The sequence below is a fragment of the Eptatretus burgeri genome, chromosome 15 (assembly GCF_056783735.1).
Source record: "Eptatretus burgeri isolate ZD-2024b chromosome 15, Ebu_testis_v1, whole genome shotgun sequence".
Classification (NCBI taxonomy): Eukaryota; Metazoa; Chordata; class Myxini; order Myxiniformes; family Myxinidae; genus Eptatretus; species Eptatretus burgeri.
In genome coordinates, this window is record NC_140975.1 from 3,692,573 (window position 1) to 3,712,705 (window position 20,133).

The window sequence follows — 20,133 nt, forward strand, 5'->3', positions numbered from 1 at the left end:
ATTCCCTGCTTTCCTTCCTGAAAGTCCCTGTCATGTCCATCTTGTTTACCCCGTGTTCCTTGCTCCATCCCTCTCCCTTCCACAGATCTCCGAATGTTTCTGTTCCCCACTGTTTGTCGTTTTTTTTCCTTCCCTCTCCCTCTCCCGCCCGTCTCCTGCTCCCCTTGCTGTGGGTTTCTGTGCGTTAGCCCTCATATGAGCTTCGATGGTGTATACAAAAAAGCAGTTAGAAATATGTCTTACATTCTCAACCACACACCTCTTCTCAACCACACACCCCCTCATCAACCACACACTTTCTCCACAACCATCCAATATTTTCATTGACTTTTATCTTGAAACAGTAAAGGCAAGTCCAGAGATGAATAGCATACCTCAATCGACAATGTGAAAGCATCCCAGACACCAACAGGTAGGTCTGAGGCCGGCAGATACAAGAGGAGCTCAAAGCAGCAGCTGAAATGCACAAACAAGGCACGATTTTAATCTCTCAGGACATGCCGAATGATGCAGTGCGTGTGAGAAGCGACCGATCCACTTACAGCACCAAACGGGCGAGCACGGCCGATACTTGAGGACAGTCATCGGAGAGCGATGGAAGGATCTTGGTGAAGGCAGAGATAGCCTCTTTGTAGGTGGTCAGCAGAGCCGGAGAATTCTCTGCTCCCGGAATTGTTCTGGAATTCTCCACCAACACCTGCACATTGACACCGATGGCAGGTCACGCAACATTCTCAATAACGGTTGCGCTGATTGGATAACAAAGCTAAAACGCAAAGTGTTCCTTCAAAAAAGAATGACACATTCCAATTTAAATAATTAGCCATTTACAAAATTGATTCTCAATCATTCAAGAGGTTTATTGCCTCGAAGAACCGAAACAAACAACCCTATAAACAGGCCCAACACCAGCCAATATACAAGAGTAATGGCCGGCAAACAACTCATTCCCACCGTTAAACGACCGGTCTTTCTGTCCAGCGTAACCTCTGAACCACTGGATGGTGATGCAGGGAAAATAGGTTCAAATCACATCTAACATTAGTGTATTCACCGTCTAATAATGTCTTGATAATTTCTGTAAAGAACACCAACGTCCATGGCTCTGTCCTACATGTGTGCAGGGTGCAGGAAACATCAACTTTTTACCACTACACAATACACGAGGTTGGCAGCACTAAACACACAGCACAAAGCTTCCACGACGACAATCAATGCAACTCACGGGAAGGTTATTAAATTGTCACCGACATTATAAAACCGAGTGTAAAGGCAAAAGCACAAGGTCTGTCGCCCTCACATCGGAGGGCATGTTGGTGGTCTCGCGTGGTGTGTCTCTGTCTCTGTCTCTCTAACCCACCTCTCCTCCAGTCTTGTGTCCTCGACTTTCCCAGGCCTCTGAAGGATGCACGCATTCTTCCGGTCACCATTTCCTTATTAAACTCCCAAAATGCAGGCTCACCGCACATCTCCTCTGCTTTGTGCATCTTTTACCCCATTTGTGGAACCAACTTGCCCAGTCTGTTCAGTCCCATTCTTTCCTCCGGGGTTTCAAGGCAGCTGTTCACAACAACCTCAAGTCATTCCCCATCCATACCCCATGATCTCTTTTACTCTAAATAACCCCAACCCAAAAGCACTCCCTTTTTCCAGGTTATTGTGATTTTCTCCCTCTCTCTCTTACCCCAATTTTTGTTTGTTGATTCGTTCGTTCACCGTTTCATCCCCGCTTTCTCCTTCCTCTTCTAACTGTGTTTCATTCAGCTTGTGTGCAGCTTGTTCGCCCCATGTGTCCTCCCCATCACTCTCACTTCAACTCTGCTGTTGACGTTTCCCCCTTTCCATTCTGCTTCAGCTCTTCCACAAACCTCGATCATGAAAAACACTAAAATACGCAATTTGGTGTGTCTGTCTGTGATACATTGGGTCGTTCCCTATCCAATCTCAACCAAACTTGACAGGAGGACTAAGAGTCAAAAGATGGAGGTTGTAGCGACTTCATTCGCTCCCTTCTCAAGTGGGTTTTCCGCCTTGGGCAAAATCCATGTCGAGGTGTATAGCTAGCTTATCGTGACGTTTTTCCAAGGCCGTTTCTAATAACAAAAGTAAGTAGAACGGCAGTCGGTGAAGCGCATACCTCCGCCAGTCTGAACAGTTTATGTTTTGTATCCCAGTGATAGGCTGGATCTGAATCCAGAGCTGAACCAAAATCGAATCGGTTCGTTCTCGTCACCTAACCAACTCTTCCACCGAGTTGTGTCATAACTCGTTCACAACTTGAGATATCATGCTATGTATCATTTTTGGCCTCATCTCACAATGGTGAAGAATCCGATTCAGATCTTCACCAAAAATCAAATCAATTTGTCCTGGTCACACACCCAACCACCTGTCCACCAAGTTTCATTGGAATCGGTCCCCGACATTTTGAGATATCCTGCTCAAAGACAGAAAAACAGACAGACAGAGACAGGGGTGAAAACATAACCTCCACCCACCTTCGGTGTTGGAAGCTACAACAACACTAACGATAACATAATATTCATGTTATTACAAAACAATATTAATACGAACAAGAAGGGCAACCGGTAGAGCACACACCTCGGCCCCATAATGCCTAATCCACAAGAACATATCGGGCCTAAAACATTTTTGAAATATCATACAATGTATCATTTTTGAGCCCCATTTCTGAATGGTGAAGAATCATTGAGGAAACTCGAGATGTCGGATCCGGATATTCATCAAAATCTAATCAGTTCGTCCTTGTCACACACCCAACCTGTCCACAACTTTTTGAGATATCCTGTACACAGACAGACAGACAGACAGACAGACAGACAGACAGACTGAAAGGGGTGAAAACATAACCTCTTTCACCTTCGGTGGCAGAGGTAAAAATATCCTCCCTCCCCAAGGGTTTTCCTTCATTGGACAAAAAAATACCGTGTTGATGTGTATAAATAGCTCATGGTTTTGTGGGACACCCCAACTGAAAGTAAAAAAAAAAATTATAAACCACAAACAAATATGATTACCTTTTCAAAGTCGCTAAAACTGTTGTTTAACACTAAACTGAAAGGGAGGAGGAAACCCGACGTTATTGAAGCATATATGCTTATCGAGTTCCCCGCTCCCCGGTGTGTACCCCGGTCAGAATAGGTACACCGTATCCCTGCGTGTCGTAAGAGGAGACTAAAAGGGTTGGTGTCAGGAAGGGCATCCGGCCATAAAAAAAACATCGCCTCAAAAGGAAACCATGATGAGTACAACTGATGGGCAGGGTACAGCCCGAAGTACCCCGTGGGGGTCCTCACCCCCCTCTCGTTAAAACTCAAGGTGGGGAACGCGAGCTAAGCAAGGGAGGAAATTTTTCCATTTATGATGACCAATCGTCTGATGCCCCACGTGGAGATCGGTTTCTGAGGTTTGGTACATGGAATGTAGGGACAATGACAGGGAGATCTGGAGAAGTGGTTGAAACATTGGTCAGAAGAAGAGTGGACATATGTTGTGTGCAGGAGACACGGTGGAAGGGAAGTGGTGTGAGAATGGTGAAGGGAAGGCAGGGGCAGAAGTTTAAGTTTATGTGGTAAGGGTGCCTGGAAGGCGTGCATGGTGTTGTTGTCATGTTTTCTGAGGAGTTTGTAGACAGTGTAGTGAGTGTGACTGGAGTGAGTGAAAGGTTGATGATGGTGAGAATCGTGATCGGAAATCTCTTGGTGAACGTCATCTCGAGATATGCCCCGCAGGTCGGTCGAAGCGATGAAGAGAAGAACACGTTCTGGTGTGCGATGGAGAAGTTGATGGAAAATGTGAAAGACGAGTAAGTTGTTGTGGTCGGAGGAGACTTGAATGGACATGTGGGAAGGAGTCCAGACAGGAGTCCATGGGGGTTATGGATATGGTGTGAGAAATGGAGAAGGTGAAAGGATCTTGGAGTTTGCTGATGGAGCTGATTTGTTGCTCTGTAATACTCAATTCCAGAAAGCGAATAATAAGCTTATTACATACACGTCAGGTGGGTTGACGACAACCATCGACTACCTGATGGTGCGTTGGCGAGATAGGGGAAACCTCCGGGACACAAAGGTGATCCCAGGGGAGGAGACTGTTTCGCAGCATCACCTGGTTGTCTGCGATATAAGGGTGAAAGGTGCGCGGAGAATTCGGCGGGTGAAGTACCTACCGAGGATGAAGGAAGGTGTGGAGGTTGAAAGAGGTGACAGTGAAGGAAGCATTAAGAGAGAGGCTGAGTATGGTTGAGGATGATGTGGTTGAGCTTGAAAGTGGTCGGATGTCAATGACAGTCTATTGGGAGCCGTTGGTGAGGTATGTGGATGGACAAAAGGAACACCGAGGCACTCGGAAACATGGTGGTGGGGTGATGAAGTTGGAAAGACGATTGAAGAGAAGAGGAAGAAGTTCAAGGAATGGCAAAAGGCGAAGGGTACGGTGGAAGAAGAGGCAGAGCATGAAAGTTATAAGGTAGCCAAGAAGGCTACAAAGAAAGAGGTAGCAAAGGCGCAGGAGGCCTGAAGGAAAATGTTCGAAGAATGCTTGAATTTGGAAGAGGGTAAGAGAGCGGTATTCAGGATTGCAAAGCAGATAGCGAGAGAGAGGTTTGATGTGACGGGGGTGAGTTGCTTGAAGGATGAAGTGGGACAAACCGTTGTGGACTCAGATGGAATTAAAGGAAGATGGAAGAGATATATGGAAAGGCTGTTGAATGTAGAAAATGAATGGGATAGAAACATCGAGAGTAACCCAGTTTTAGGACCAGCAGAGAAGATAACTGAGAAGGAAGTCGAGGAAGCTATAAGAGCAATGAAGAGTAGAAAAGCAGGAGGACCGACGGGAGTTGTGGGAGATATGTTGAAAGCAGCGGGAAGTTGGGGTGTGAAGAGAATGACAGAGATCTGTAATCTGGTGGTGAAAGAAGGCCGCATTCCAGTGGATTGGGAACTGAGTACCCTCGTCCCTCTGTACAAGGGGAAAGGTGACCCTCTGGACTGTGGCTCCCATAGAGCAATAAAGTTATTGGAGCATGGAATGAAGGTATTGGAAAGGGTGTTGGAGAAGAGGATAAGGAAGAAGGTAAAGATTGACGAAATGCAGTTTGGATTTATGCCAGGAAGAGGAACGACAGATGCAATTTTTATTGTAAGGCAGTTGCAGGAGAAGTACATGGAGAAGAGGAAGAAGTTGTTTTGGGGGTTTGTTGATCTGGAGAAAGGATTTGATCGGGTTCCACGTGAAGTAATGACATGGGCATTGAGGAAGTTAGGAGTGGAGGAATGGTTGATCTCAGTAGTGATGGTAATGTACGAGAGAGAGAGCGCACAGCTGTAAGGACGAAGGATGGGAACAGTGGTGAGTTTGAGGTGAGGGTAGGAGTGCACCAGGGGTCGGTACTAAGTCCACTTGTATTTGTAGTTGTGATGGAGGTGCTGGCTCGGAGGGTAAAGGAGGGTTTACCGTGGGAGCTGCTGTATGCAGATGATCTGGTGTTGATTGCAGAGGGTATGGATGGACTGAAGGAGAAGATGAACAAGTGGAAGGAATGTATGGAGGTAAAAGGTTTGAAGGTGAATATCGGAAAGACGAAGGTGATGGCAAGTGGTAAACCATGTGGTGAGGTGGAAAGGACTGGGAAGTGGCCGTGTGCTGTGTGCAGGAAGGGTGTCGGAGTGAACTCCATTCAGTGTACAATGTGTGCTCAATGGGTTCATCGAAAATGTAGTGGTGTGAGAGGGTCATTAACCAGTGTGGCAGCTACATTCAAGTGTAAGGTGTGCATCGAGGGAGCAGCAGATGAAGGAATTGTTGAGTTGGATCTTGGAGATGGTGTGAAGCTGGAAGGGGTGAAAACATTTTGCTATCTCGGAGACATGCTGAATGGAGAAGGTGGATCAGACTCTTCGACGGTTGCTAGAGTGAGATGTGCATGGAAGAAGTTTCGGGAACTGAGTGGCGTGCTGACGAAGAGGGGAGTGTCGTTGAAGCTGAAGGGAAAGGTGTATGCTACATGTGTGAGGAGTACGATGATTTATGGGAGTGAGACATGGGTACTGAACATGGAGCAGCAACAAAGGGTGGGAATGCGAATGGTTCGGTGGATGTGTGGAGTATCGTTGAGAGAGAGGAAGACAAATGATGACCTGCGGAAGATGATGGGTCTTGAGTCTGTGATGGAGGTTGTGAAGAGAAACAGGTTGAGATGGTTGGGTCATGTGTTGAGGAAGGATGAAAGTGACTGGGTGAGAGGAGTGTTGGAAATGAGTGTCGTCAGAAGTAGAGGACGGGGAAGACCGAGAAAAACTTAGCTAAAGGTGGTGGAAGATGTGGGCAAGGGGATTAAGAAAGGGAGAAGCAGAAAATAGGGAAAAGTGAAGATTGTCATGGGGCCCGCAAGGCTAACCCCCGCTTTAGCGGGGAAAATGGCCTTTAAATGCGTGTGTGTGTGTGTGTGTGTGTGTGTGTGCGCGCGCGCGCGCGCGCGCGCGTCCCCCGCTGATTTACGGACCCGAGCGTAGATCTACTGTGATCTATATACCCCAGAAAGAATAATAACAGGAACCTGCCTGCCACTCCTGTAGAGAGTGGGTGTACCAGTACAAAAAAAAAAAAAAAAAAAAAAAAAAAACATGAAGACGAATACCACAAAAAAGTTTTGACACAAATTCCAGACAAATACCAGAAAAGTATAATTTGACGCGAATTTGGCGATGGACATGCCTGTGTCAGATGTCAACCCACTGTTATATTTGATCCCCGACCTGATGAACCCAATATTGAATCAATTCATCTTTGTATCGGTCCACACACACGCCGAGTTTGGTTGGAACCCCTTCGGTGGTTCATAAGTTATGGTAACGAAAATCACAAAAAGAAAAAAAAAAAGAAAAAGCTCACGCACGCACAGCACAAAAACATGATGCCTCCGACACCTTTGGCTCGAGGCATGAAAACATTTTGGAAAAAAGCAATCAAAGAAGTAGAAACCTTCCTTCATAAAAAACGTGATCACCGTTATGAAAAGTATGTCAGAAGAAAAATGAATAATTAGACTTCAGAGTAAAAATAACGAAAGCCTGTGCCTTTAAAAACCAGGTAAGAAGGTATGTTTGCCCACCATGGGTTATATGCCTCATTGTAAGGTGAACAACCTCGAGCCATTGCAGCAGTCAGAGGATAATCACAAGACGAGGGAAGATTGCCAAAAAATAGCAAGCTCACCGAGTGTCATATTCCAGGAATGAAACCATTTGAGCTCCAACCTGTTTGTGAGGTGCAGATGTTTGGCACAGAGTGGGACCATTAGCAAAAAGATATAAAGGGCGTGTTAGGAAAGTTGGAAGGGATCTTTTGTTATACGAGATCAAAGCTCATGGAAGAAGGAAGCGACAAGATCAGAATCTGTTGCTTCGAACCTGGAGAGTGCAGCCATTGTTATCTCTGCCACAGAAGGAGAATAAAGGTTGTTTTCACCCCGTGTCTCTCCGTTTGTTTGTGAACAGGACGTCTCAAAAGGTTGTGGACGGATTGGGACAAAATTTGGTGGGGAGCTTGGGTATGTGATACCGACGAAATGATTAGATTTTGGTGAAGATCCACATCCGGATCTGGATCAGATAATTTTTTGAGTGATTTTTCACCGTTGAGAAATAGGGCCAAATACGACATCCAGCAGGATTTTTGAAGAAGTTGCGGATGGATCTCGGCCAACATTTGGTGGGCAAGTTGGGTGTTTTTTCTTTCTTTTTTGTCTACCAAGTCGAGGCTCATGCAAGAGCTAAGACACAGAAACATATAACAAGGTCGGAGACAAGAAGGGTGGGAGAGGTAAGCACAAAATAGTGGGGAACAGAAACAATAGATGTGTGGAAGGGAGAGGGATGGTACACGGGGTATACAAGATGGTACTACAGGGACTTTCAGGAAGGAAAACAGGGAATTTGAAGGAAGTAGGATTGGGGTGGATTAACGGGTGGAGAAAAGATCAAGATTTTGAATGGGAAAAGACACAAGATGGTGGTGAACAGCTGTTTTGAAGATCTGGTGGGAGCAGTGGGATTGAAGGGAGGGTGGGAGCTTGTTCCAGAGGTGGGGGAAAAAAAAAAAAAGAGGAATGAAAGAGTGAAGGTGAGCAGTGATTCGTGATTTTGGCAATTCCACCAGCAAGGCCAGAGAGGAGACGGTAGAAGGCAGAGAGACCACTGACCTACCTGTGGGGGTGAGAGGGAGTGAGAGACCCAAAAACTCAGCTTCATTGCAGGAGATACCAGTGATCCTAAAAGCCTTGGTTTCCACAGCGTGAAGTCGAGTTAGGTGTGAGGCAGGAGCACCACCCCAGAGGGGAGAGCAGTACTCCATCAGACAGCAGATGAAAGCTTTGTAAATGGTTAGAAGCAAAGGTGTGCCAAGGAAGGACATTGCACAACATAGGACGCCCAGTCGGCGACTGGCTTTGGAGGCCAACTTGGAGATGTGGCTTTCCCTGGAAATATCGTGGCAGAGAGTGAGACCCAAAACCTTCAATGAAAGGACTTCTTCAAGGAGATTGTTGGGAAAGTAGATGGAGGGGGGGGGGCAGGGTTCCAAACAGTCCTTTCGGAGATATCTGGTGATGGTGTGAGAGTTTTCAGGATTGAAAGACATGTTCCACGTGATGGACCATTTTGTGATTTTATCCTATCTCTATATTTTTGACCCCATCTCTCAGTGGTGAAGAATCAAGCAAAAAAATTCCATTAGTCGGATCCGGATTCGGATCTTAAACGAAATCTAATCAGTTCGTCCTCGTGACATACCCAACCCAACCACACCAAATTTCATCCGCATCTGTCCACAACTTTTTAAAAATCCTGCACACAGACAGACAAACAGACAGACAGAGAGGGGTGGAAAAATACCTCCTTCCCCTTTGGTGGAAGGGGCACTTGGTGGAGCACATACCTCCACCAAGCTGATTAGTTTACATTTTGTATCCCACCGAAAGGCCAGATCTGGATTCGACCCGAAGTAAAATTTAATCGGCCTGTACTTGTCACCAAACCAACTCATCCACCAGGTTTCGTCCGAATCCGTCCATCACTTTTAGAGATATCATGCTATATATTGTTTTAGCTAGATCATTCAATGGTGAAGAATCACGTAAAAAAAAACAACAAATCGGATGCGGATCTGGATCTGGATCTGGATCTGCACCAAAATCGAATTATTTAGTCAGTGTTACATACCCAAGCTCTCCATCAAATTTTGCCCGAATCTGTCCACAACCTTTTGAGATTGTCTGTTTTTGAACAAGCTAACAGACAGACAGACAGGGGTAAAAACATAACGTCTATTAACCTTTGGTGGAAGAGGTAAGAAAAAAAACATCAATCTTCCACACATATGTGTGTCCATAGATGTACAAGCAAACGGCCATCTCTATCTAGTGCCCAACTGTGTCTGCAGACGTCCTCCTGCAGTTGGGTTACTTCTTATAAAGAGGTTGGTGGCAGGATTTGCATTCTGGCCACTGTAAAACGCAAGAAAAAACGCAAAGAAAATTGAAAACCCACTGCGTTGGAATACCTCCTGTGCAGCTCATGGGATTACGGGATTGGGGCAAAGCCTTCAGGACCCCCACTCTTTGATGATAGGAGGAAAACCACGGGGTAACCTTCCCGGGTCAGATTACGGGAGAGTGTCGGAGTGGTGCTGAGGTGTCGTCCACCAGAGGGCGGTCTCCTTGTGTTAACCTGAGGCGGTCCCTTCGGGTGGGTGCCTGGAATGTCCTATCCCGAAGAAAGGATGATCACCTGTCTCTGTTATCTGAGCTCAAGCGTTTGGACATCGGTGTTGCAGCTCTCTCTGAGGTTCGGACACCGGATTGTGGCGAGATCATGGTGGGTGGTTACACCTACTATTGGTCGGGTCACTCTGATGGTTACCATGCCCAAGGAGTTGCTGTAGCTGTGTCCAATAAGCTGACTCAAATGAAAATTGAGATAACACCGGTCAACGAGCGTATTATGAGACGAAGGATTCGTCACTCCTTAGGTGTCATTTCCCAGGTCTCTGTATGTGCTCCGACTGAGGTGAGTGATCTCACCATGGAGGACGCATTCTACGCCACGCTCGAGTCTGTGGTTGATCAGTACCCCAGGCAAGATACTCTTCTAGTCTTGGGGGATTTCAATGCATCAACTGGAACTGATAGGGACGGTTATGAGAATGTGTTGGTCCCCATGGGTCAGGAACTATGAACCAGAATAGCACTAAGTTCCTTGACTTTGCAAGAAGTCATGGACTTAGGGTGGCTGGTTCATGGTTTCAGCGCCCACAGGTTCATCGCTGGACTTGGTATTCCAACGCTGGTGGTGTGCAAAAGGAGATTGACCACGTGCTCGTTTTGTTGATGGACGCTGGTCAAATTTGTTCCATGGATTTTTCAAGTATCGAGCTCTGCACGACGCCTTCTAATTGTTTGTTTGTTTGTGTGCAGGATATCTCAAAAAGTTGTGGACGGATTTGGATGAAACTTGGTGGACAGGTTGGCTGTTGTGGCAAGGACAAATTTATTCAACATGAGAATTATTTAATTTTTAAAGTGAGTCTTCACCATTGAGAGATCGGGCCAAGAACGATATTGTCCTGTATGGCATGATATTTCAAAAATGTATTGGGCCCAATATGTTCTCGTGGATCAGGTATTACGTGGCGGAGGTATGTGCTCTACCGAGTACCCTTGTAGTTCCTCTCTGTAATCTCAGTTTAGTGGAGTAGATAGTAGAAAAATTGTGCAAATTATGATACAAGCATCAAATTTGGCATTTCTGTTCTGCAGGGCTTTCTGATCAAATCTGCCTGATTAGCCCTTTGAATTTTTAAAAAAAGAACTTCAAAAAAATTTGAAGTCACAGCTGGCTGAAATTCTTGAAGCGCAAGTGAACATCCCAGACAGAGAACCAAGGGGAGATGCAGTCATCATTGATGGCTCAGCACACTTCAAAGATATTTGATGACTATGCTAAAGAAGACATCATCCCAAAGGTGGAATCCTATGGTGCCAGGTATGAGAGGGTGGACGTAGTGTTTGATGTGTACAAGAAGTCAAGTCTGAAGTCCGAGGCAAGGACGAAAAGGGGGCAAGGAATCAGAAGAAGAATGACATGAACCAGTAAGACCCCAAGTAACTGGAGAAGCTTTCTTCGAGATGACAGCAACAAGACTGAGCTGTTTCACTTCCTTGCGAAAAATACGTGTGAAGCACAGACGACAAGCACAGTCATTGTCACAAAAGGAGAAGATGCCATTAGCAACACAAGGTAGTCACTGGATGCTGTGTCTCCATGTTGTCATAAAGAAGCTGACACTCGAATATGTGTACACGCCAGGGATGCAACGACGGATGGTAGCAAGTCCATTATCATTAAGGCTAATGACACGGACGTACGAGTCATAGCAATATCTGTACTGCCATCCTTACAGGAACTAGATCTTGAGAACATGTGGATTGCCTTTGGCCAAGGAGCCAAGGCACGATGGATTCCAGTCCATGAGGTATTTTCTGCAATAGGGCCTGAGAAAGCTCGAGGGATCCCATACTTCCATGTGTTTACTGGATGTGACGTCGTGTCTGCCTTCCGCGGTAAAGGGAAGAAAACTGCATGGCAGACTTGGAACGTCTTTGATGATGTTTCTGAAACATTCACCAATCTCAGCCAGTATCCAACATTGATTCGTGATCTTGACTTTTTTGAAGTATTTTTTTTTTAATTTTTCAAAATTTGGATTTTCAAATGGCCAATCAGGCAGATTTGATTGGAATCCCCCAGAGAACAAATGTGCCAAATTTGATGCTTGTTTCATCATTTGCACAATTCCTCTCAAAAATTGCTGTTATCTGCCCCACCAGTTGGCTTGAGTTCTCCGACAATGACATGGCTCATTCCGCTGGTAGCAGCAACAAAGATTTCTGCATCCTTAACAAGACACTGCCTTGAAAGTACTTTGCTCGAAACATTATTACCCAACTTTTTGTCACGAGATGAAAGTTGTTGAAACTTGTTGCACATGGATGCAGTACATGTGAATAATGTGCTTTGAGATGTATTATGGGTATTGGCTCGTATTGTCCTCTTTTGTCTTAACTAGTGCAGGCCCGCAGGGGCGGGCCCATAGGTGTGTACCAGTATGTGCAGCCTCGTGCCTGCAGTATCAGGTCCCCAGCATCAATTGTGAGGTCATATCAAACGAAGAAGAAGAATTGTGACGCCCCCTCTCTACCCCCTCCCCTCTCGCCCCCCTCTCCCCCTTCCTCTGTCCCTCCCCTCTCCTCTCTCCCTTCTCTTGCCCCCCCTCTCGCCCTTCTCTCTCCCTTCTCTTGCCCCCCCCTCTCGCCATTCTCTCTCCCCCCTCCTCTTTCCCCTCTCCTCTCCCTGCTCTCTCCCTCCTCCTCTCACCCTTCTCTCTTCCTCCCATCTCTTGCCACCTCTTTCTCTGCCCCCCTCTCTCCTCCCTCCTCTGTCCCCTCCCCTCTCTTGCCACCCCCCTCACCCCTCTCTCCCCCCTCCTCTCTCGTCCCTCTCTCCGTAAATGTATTCACAAATGTCTACCAAGCACAATGATTAATTCCAACCTTGGGAAAAAACAGCTTTCAAACCCTTGGGAAACAGCTGTTTCCCTCGGGAAAATTCAAACCTTGGGATTAATTAATAATTTGAATAATAATTATAATCAAACCTTGGGAGTTTGGCACATACGCAGAGAAAGGCATATACCCAGATCCCCAGTGTCGATTGTGACGTCATACCAAACGAAGAATAACTGACGGCAATCCTTCAAAAAAAAATAATTAATTAAATAAACATTAATTGTGACGTCATCGCACCGTGTCCTGTCATTGGTTCACAGATAAATGGCCGTAACTTGGGAACCGCTCGTCCGATCGATATCAAACCTCGAAAAGGCACATCCGCGAGTCCGCGGCAATATTCCTGGCAAGTTTCAATCAGATCGGACCGGTGGTCCTCCGGTTATTAATAATTTGGGAAAAAATTGGCATGATAAGGTGAGACGGTGGAACGACACCTTCAGCTGCCATATATACACCTTTTCAACACTGAAAAAGCAGTAAAATGGCCGTAACTTGGGAACCGCTTGTCCGATTGATATCAAACCTCAAAAAGGCACATCCGCGGGTCCCCAGCAATATTCCTGGCAAGTTTCAATGAGATTGGACCGGCGGTCGTCGAGAAACGGCGGTCGCAGACAAACAGACAGACAGACACATATTGCTGGAATTATAGATAGATGCATTCAAGATTTGTCTTCTGTGAACTGACCAGCATCTGTATTAATCTTACATTGTCAGTAATGTTACAGCTTGGTTAGTAACGTTACATGGCCAGTCACGTTTCAGGTTTTGACAGCTTCTGTACTCCACATGTTACAATGTTCATGATTATAATTTCCTTTTTAGCTCATCTGGAATTGGAATTCCAGATAAGTCATCGTCATCCTGCCCATCCGTCCGTCTCTTATTTAGACTTCTCCGGCCAAACCGCGGGGCTGAAATTTGGCAGCAACGTTCCGCTCCCTACTGGTAACGGGGATTGCAAAGCTTGTTCCTGTCACGTGACTTTAAGTAGGTAAAAATGGTGGACTTCGTAAAATTCCTTCGAAATCTTCTTCTCCAGACCCACCAGTCAGAAGTTACCAGATTTGGGTTTTACAACATGAGGCCAGGGTAGGGATGCGAAATTGCCAGTTATTCCGATCATGTGACCGAGTGTGTCAAAATGGCCAACTTCGACAATTTTGGGGGGAAAAAATCGCGTAAATTCCTTCAAAAATCTTCTTTATCCAGACCCAAGAAACATAATGGTACCAAATTTGGTTTACAACATTAGGACGGGATCCTGATGTTAAATTGCGGAGGCCATGCCGATCGAGTGACCGGAAGTGTGTCAAAATGGCAGTCACGAAAATTCCTTCAAAAATCTTCTTCTCCAGACCCACCAGTCAGAATGCTACCAAATTTGGGTTGCGACATTAGGACAGGGTCATGCAAAGCTACAGGTCCAGTGGTGCTATTTTTTTGAACTAAGGATTGTACAGAGAAGGAAATTTCAAGCAATCAAAATTCTAATCTAAACAAATGCTTTCTCTTCAGGTAAAAACAAGAACTGCCGTTTTGGTTGGTCACGTTACATGGGTAATGAAGGGGGGGGGTGTCAACATTTCACAAATCTGTGGTTTCGTCGACTCCCCTGATTTGCGACAAAGTGACCTTGACGTTTGACCTTGACCTTCAAAATTTTGTGCACTGAAAGGGACCTCTATAGGCCTCTGATATGCGAAGTTACAAAAATTTCCAATGATAACTGTGCTCTGCAGAATTTTTTATACGTGATTACAGACAAACAAACAAACAAACAAACAAACAAAAAAAAAACATACAAGCTGACTAACATATCTTGCAAAAACTTCGTTTTGGCAAGATAAAAAGGATTCCTGGGAGATCCTGCCGCCCTCCGTGCGGAGAAAACCAGGGTTGCAAGTTGGCGTTTGCGGTTTCACCACATGTGCCCATGTACTCACATACTTCCATTTTTTTTTGCATCACAAACATTCCTGGAGTTCACTGAATCCACCGCCGCTGGTTTCATTGAAATCCGTTCTCAAGTTATAGCATGACAAACAAGCAGACAGACAGACTGGCCGACACATCTTTAACCTCCGCCATCTTCGAAGATGGATGGAGGTTACTGTTTTCACCCCTTTCTGTTTGTTTGTTTGTTTGTTTGTGAACAGTATTACGGAAAAAATCCTCGACGGATTTCGACGAAACTTGGTGGGGGGGGGGGGGTTAGGTATGGTCCAAGGATCATGCCATTAAATTTTGGACTTGGTCCCCCCCCCCCCAAAAAGAAATTGTTGAGAATTTTTTTTTGCATTTCTGCACGTTTTAAGTGATTTCCAACCCCCCCAAAAAATTTACCCCCCCCCAAAAAAATTTATAGAAAATTTTTTTTTGGCATTTCTACATGTTTTAAGTGATTTTCAACCCCCCCCCTCCCCCAAAAAAATGTTGGAGAAAAGAACTATAACTGTCAGCACTGTTGACATCATATTTAATGAATAACATATAAGGTTCACTTGAGTGACCCAGCAGTATTGGCGGCGGAGGTTTTGCACTCTCCCGAGTGCTCTCCCTCTCGTTTATAATATGGATTCATGGTCTCGTGTGTTAACAGGAACTCTGACTTTGGAGCTTTGGGTGCTGCAAGCCTGGCCTGGTACTGCACCTTGCACTCTCTCTCACACACACACACACACACACACACACACACACACACACACACACACACACACACACACACACACACACACACACACACACCCAAACTTCTGGCCCCGAACCTCAGCAACAGATGAAGGACAACACCTGAGCTCCCTTTGCCATTTGCTCTCCTCACGATTCCGATTACCTGCTCGCCAAACCAACCGATTTAATTTCACAATCCAACCTTATCCAATCTGTTTCATTCATGAGTTCTAATTATGAAGCCCGTCCTCATTCTTGTCCTGTTATGTTCCGATGCATCATCCTTCAGTGTTAAAATAACATTTTCTGCACAAGCATCAACATGTCTGCTCACGCACATTCGTCCCAAAGCAGCTCTTTAACACCATAATGCTCCATCGTCCTGTTGTCCACGTGCCGTCAGCGTGGAACGCCGTGTGGCGGTGTCAAATGTCCACAGATATGTGAACGTTATGAGTTACCCCAGCAGGTGGCATGATCCGGTGATCACAGAAACGTGCTGGTACCAACCAGAGTCACCACTTGCTTAATGCACCTTGAGGTAGGTTTATGTTCTGGGGCACGAGCACAGCGAGAAATCGTTTCATAAAATCAGCAATACGAGTGGCCCGTACACCCCCAACCACTCAATCTCCCACTTTTCAACCTGCCCTCGTCCAACCCACCACCCTCATAAAATGCACCTGAAGACTCCAATGACAATTTGCTATCGAAAAAGGAGAAAAATCCATCATCAAGTCAGGGGTCTCTGTTTTCTACCACATCCTTTCTGGCCTTACACCTCTACTCTTTACCTCCACCACTGAAGGTGAAGGAAGTTACGTTTTCACCCCTCTCTGTCTGTTTGTGCACACGATATCTCAAAAAGTTGTGGACGGATCCGGATGAAACTTTGTGGACAGGTTGGGTGTGTCAGGTCAGGTATGGGAGCATGTGCCAGAACAGCACGTCGCTGCGTACACTTTCCGCAGTCAGGTCAGGTTCGATCTGTGACCTGCTACAGGTACCATGTAAACCTGTACTAACCTGTTCCATGGTCGGGTTGTCGGCGACTAAACCGTCTCCCCCACCAGGTTTTCTGGTGAGGAGGGTGTTTGGATATGGACACCCAGCAGGATTAAGATCTTGGGTGTGTGGCAAGGACGAATTGATTTGATTTTGGTGAAGATCCAGATCCGGATCTGGATATGAGAATCATTTAATTCTTAAAGTGATTCTTCACCATTGAGAGATGGGACTAAACACGATAGAGTACTGTATAGCATGATATCTCAAAAATCTATTGGGCTCGATATGTTCTCGTGGATCAGGCATTACACGGCGGAGGTATGCGCTCTACCGAGTGCCCTTCTAGTACCATGCTTTGTCCCATCCCAGGTTTCTGTGGGGCTGATGATCCATCAACTCTCTTCCGGTAAAAAAAAAGAAATCTAAACCAAGGACCACTGCTCACCTCCACTCATTTATTCCTCTTTTTTCAGCCTGTGGAATTATCTTCCACATCCTCTTCAATCTCATTATTCCCTCCAGATCTTCAAGAGCCATCTCACATAGTCCCCAATCCAAAAAAACATGATCTTTTTCTACCCTTGTTAACCCCACCCAAGTCCCTCCTAATTTTCCAGTTTTACCTCCTTGGAGTTTCCGTCTCCGTGCATGTGTGTTTTGCGTCCCGGTTTTGGCTGCTCCATCCTGATGCGTTTGGTGTGCGAGCTCTTCCATGAGCATAGACTATGTACAGTGTACAAAAACAAACAAAAAACATTCACATTTGCTGGATGACTCGTTATGCCATCTGACGAGCTGCAGTCAAAGCACCAGAACAAAGAAACAAACATCTCATTCATATCGAGGATCATACGGCATGGAGGCCTACACGTACATGTACTCCAACACAAAATAGCATTTCCTTCGTATCAGCCTGTCCATTCGTGGGGAGGAATGGGTAGCTTGGTCCGGACCTGCAGCTTCGTGAACACGAGACACATCGAGTTTGTGTTAACTTAGCTTTGTGTGCCGCTCATGTACAAGTACCGACGTGGCTCACGAGAGCGAAACCTGAGGGGTTTGCCATGGTTAATCTCTGGGTTATATAATCAGCACAGCCTTACCGCTGCCGCGTGTTCAGGTAAATGGTCGTCAAAGGTGATGGAAGAACAGGAAGAATCGGTTGCTTCCTCTCAACACGACAGCCAAATGAGTGATAGGCCCACGATTCGCATTCATACAGGTCAAGCGATGATTGTATTACATCACACACGAATCAAGAACACACAATGTCTGTGCATGTCTATATATAGATCACAAGATTTCCATCAGTCACCCTGTGACCCTGTCCCAGGGGTTTCCTTATTTTTTGGAGTAGGAGGCTACCATTAAAAAGTAGCAGGTTACCATCACCGCGAGTGAAGTGAGCGCAGCTGTATGGCCGGGGTCCAGGGCCCTAGACGGGCCTAGATGGCTGGAGATGCATTCGAGCATGATTTCTGACATGAAATAGTTCTCATATTATCATGTTGTTGGGATAACCGGGCGTAGTGGCGTGCGCCTGTAATCGGCTACTCGGAGGCTTGGGTTGGAGGATCGCTTGAGGATGGGCGCTCTGTGCTGGGCTGCGCTATGAGAGGGTGCAGGCAGCCCAAAATCATGGCGAAACCCAATCTTTATCCCTGTGTCGTAAGAGGCAACCAGGGTTGCGTCAGGAAGGGCATCCGGCGTAAAACCTATGCCAAATCAGTATGCGGATCATAACGGATGATCCGCTGTGGCGACCCCTAACGGGAGCAGCCGAAAGACGAACAACAACAACAACATTATCATGCTGTTGGGATAGGTGAAGATGTATCAAGATCTTTTACACTACACATAGAGATATCATGAGATAGATTAATGGGGGAGCTACATGTTAAAGTTTCTTCTACCATTAAATCACTAGATGATTCAGACTGTATGCCAGAGTTGATTAGTTCAGAGAATGTTAATGAGTTGGCTGCAGTAGATGGTGTCACTGGATCAGGAACTGCAAGTTCATTTTCTTGCAGAGAGGGTGACAAAGTCCTGGCAGATTCAGGAAGTGAGAAAGAGTTCGCCGGTTGATTTACAGTGGGATGGTTGACTGGTTCAGGAGAGGGAGAGCAGACTTGTCCAGAAACATGGAGAGGTTCAGGTGCAGGGACAGGGAGAGATTGAGGTTCAGAGACTGGAGAGGTTCAGGTGGAGGGACAGGGAGAGATTCAGGGAATTCTGCAAATAGCAAATAATTAAAATGTACATGTGCTGTATACTTGTGAATGAAAAATTGTGAATTTATAAGTTTCCCATGCTATCATTTTTAATGTGGCCCACACCCCACTCACGAAATGTAATGAAAATTGCTTGGATGTTAAGCAGTGGAGAAACTGAAAATAGTCCAAATGCATTCATCACTGTGAGAAACCGCTTTTCAAAAGGGCCTACCACTAGCCAGAAGTTGAGGGCCACCTCAAACAATGACAACACCTAAACTTCACAACTCCCGAAATATCTGATGAACTATTTTAGCATAGGGAAGCGAAGTATTGGTTCACGAAAAAATATTTTCACGAAAAAAATAAGTGACTACTATATTCGTTATTGTTGTGTGTGTGTGTCTGTCTGTCTGTCCCAAGCATAGCACCGTGGGTTTTGATCCGATCCTGATAAAATTTTGGTGGGAGGTCTAAATCATGATCTAGTTGTGGGTCATTCCATGTCAAATCATCAAAGAATCTGCCGTCATCTCTCAGATTTTTGTAAAACTTTGGGAATCAATTGGGACCTATGAAAAACGGCAAGAACTCAAATATTTTTGCTAACAGCCTCTTAATTAGTGAGATACAGACTAACGAACTTTGGACTAATTAGCACGACGTCGCGAATTCAAATGGCCATATCTCTAAAAGTATAACACCTAGAGAGCTGGTTTTAGTGTAATTTTAAAGGTATTTTCATGCCCTATGAATTTGTCTGGGCAACATTTTCCTACATCCAACCACAAAATATAAACTTCAATCGTGAATCCCCAAAAAATGTATCCTTCAAATTTCCTCAAATTCATCCCAGAGGTACCTTATGGTGTCAAGAAGCTTCCACATAAGTTTTGTGATGGGCACTCCAATAGTTTCTGAGATATGAGCAATAATGTACATGTATGTATGGCATATAGGTTCGAAAATCAGCATTTGTAATGTATTATACAATCATTCTAACCTCGCCATGACAGGGAACACAGGGAACGACCATCAATTGCTTTGAAGTATCATATACTTTCATTTTCAACTGGGCCTGAGGGGAAGAAACAAGTGCTGCTGTTGCTGCATTGAAGAGGAAATTGAAAGCCTAAGTCAGGTTAGTGAACACTGTGTACTTGAACTCACTTATTGATTGTATAATACATTACAAATGCTGATTTTCGAACCTATATGCCATACGTACATGTACATTATTGCTCATATCTCAGAAACTATTGGAGTGCCCATCACAAAATTTATGTGGAAGCTTCTTGACATCATAAGGTACCTCTGGGATGAATTTGAGGAAATTTGAAGGATACATTTTTTGGGGATTTACGATTGAAGTTTATATTTTGTGATAACTTTTTTGTGGTTGGAGGTAGGAAAATGTTGCCCAGACAAATTCATAGGGCATGAAAATACCTTTAAAATGACACCAAAACCAGCTGTCTAGGTGTTATACTTTTAGAGATATGGCCATTTGAATTCGTGACGTCGTGCTAATTAATCCAAAGTTTGTTAGTCTGTATCTCACTAATTAAGAGTCTGTTTGCAAAAATA

The 20,133-nt window shown here is 45.3% G+C and overlaps 1 protein-coding gene across 1 annotated transcript in view; it reads right to left on the bottom strand.

Annotated features, from left to right (window-relative positions):
• Positions 1 to 20,133, bottom strand: part of LOC147011341 (uncharacterized) — an 86,559-nt gene that overhangs the window by 52,340 nt on the left and 14,086 nt on the right. Inside the window, exons 2-3 of the mRNA XM_085857171.1 lie at positions 543 to 697; positions 375 to 456 (exon numbers count right to left, since the gene is read on the bottom strand). Coding sequence (XP_085713297.1) covers positions 375 to 456; positions 543 to 697 — 237 coding nt within the window. The remainder of the gene's footprint in view (positions 1 to 374; positions 457 to 542; positions 698 to 20,133) is intronic.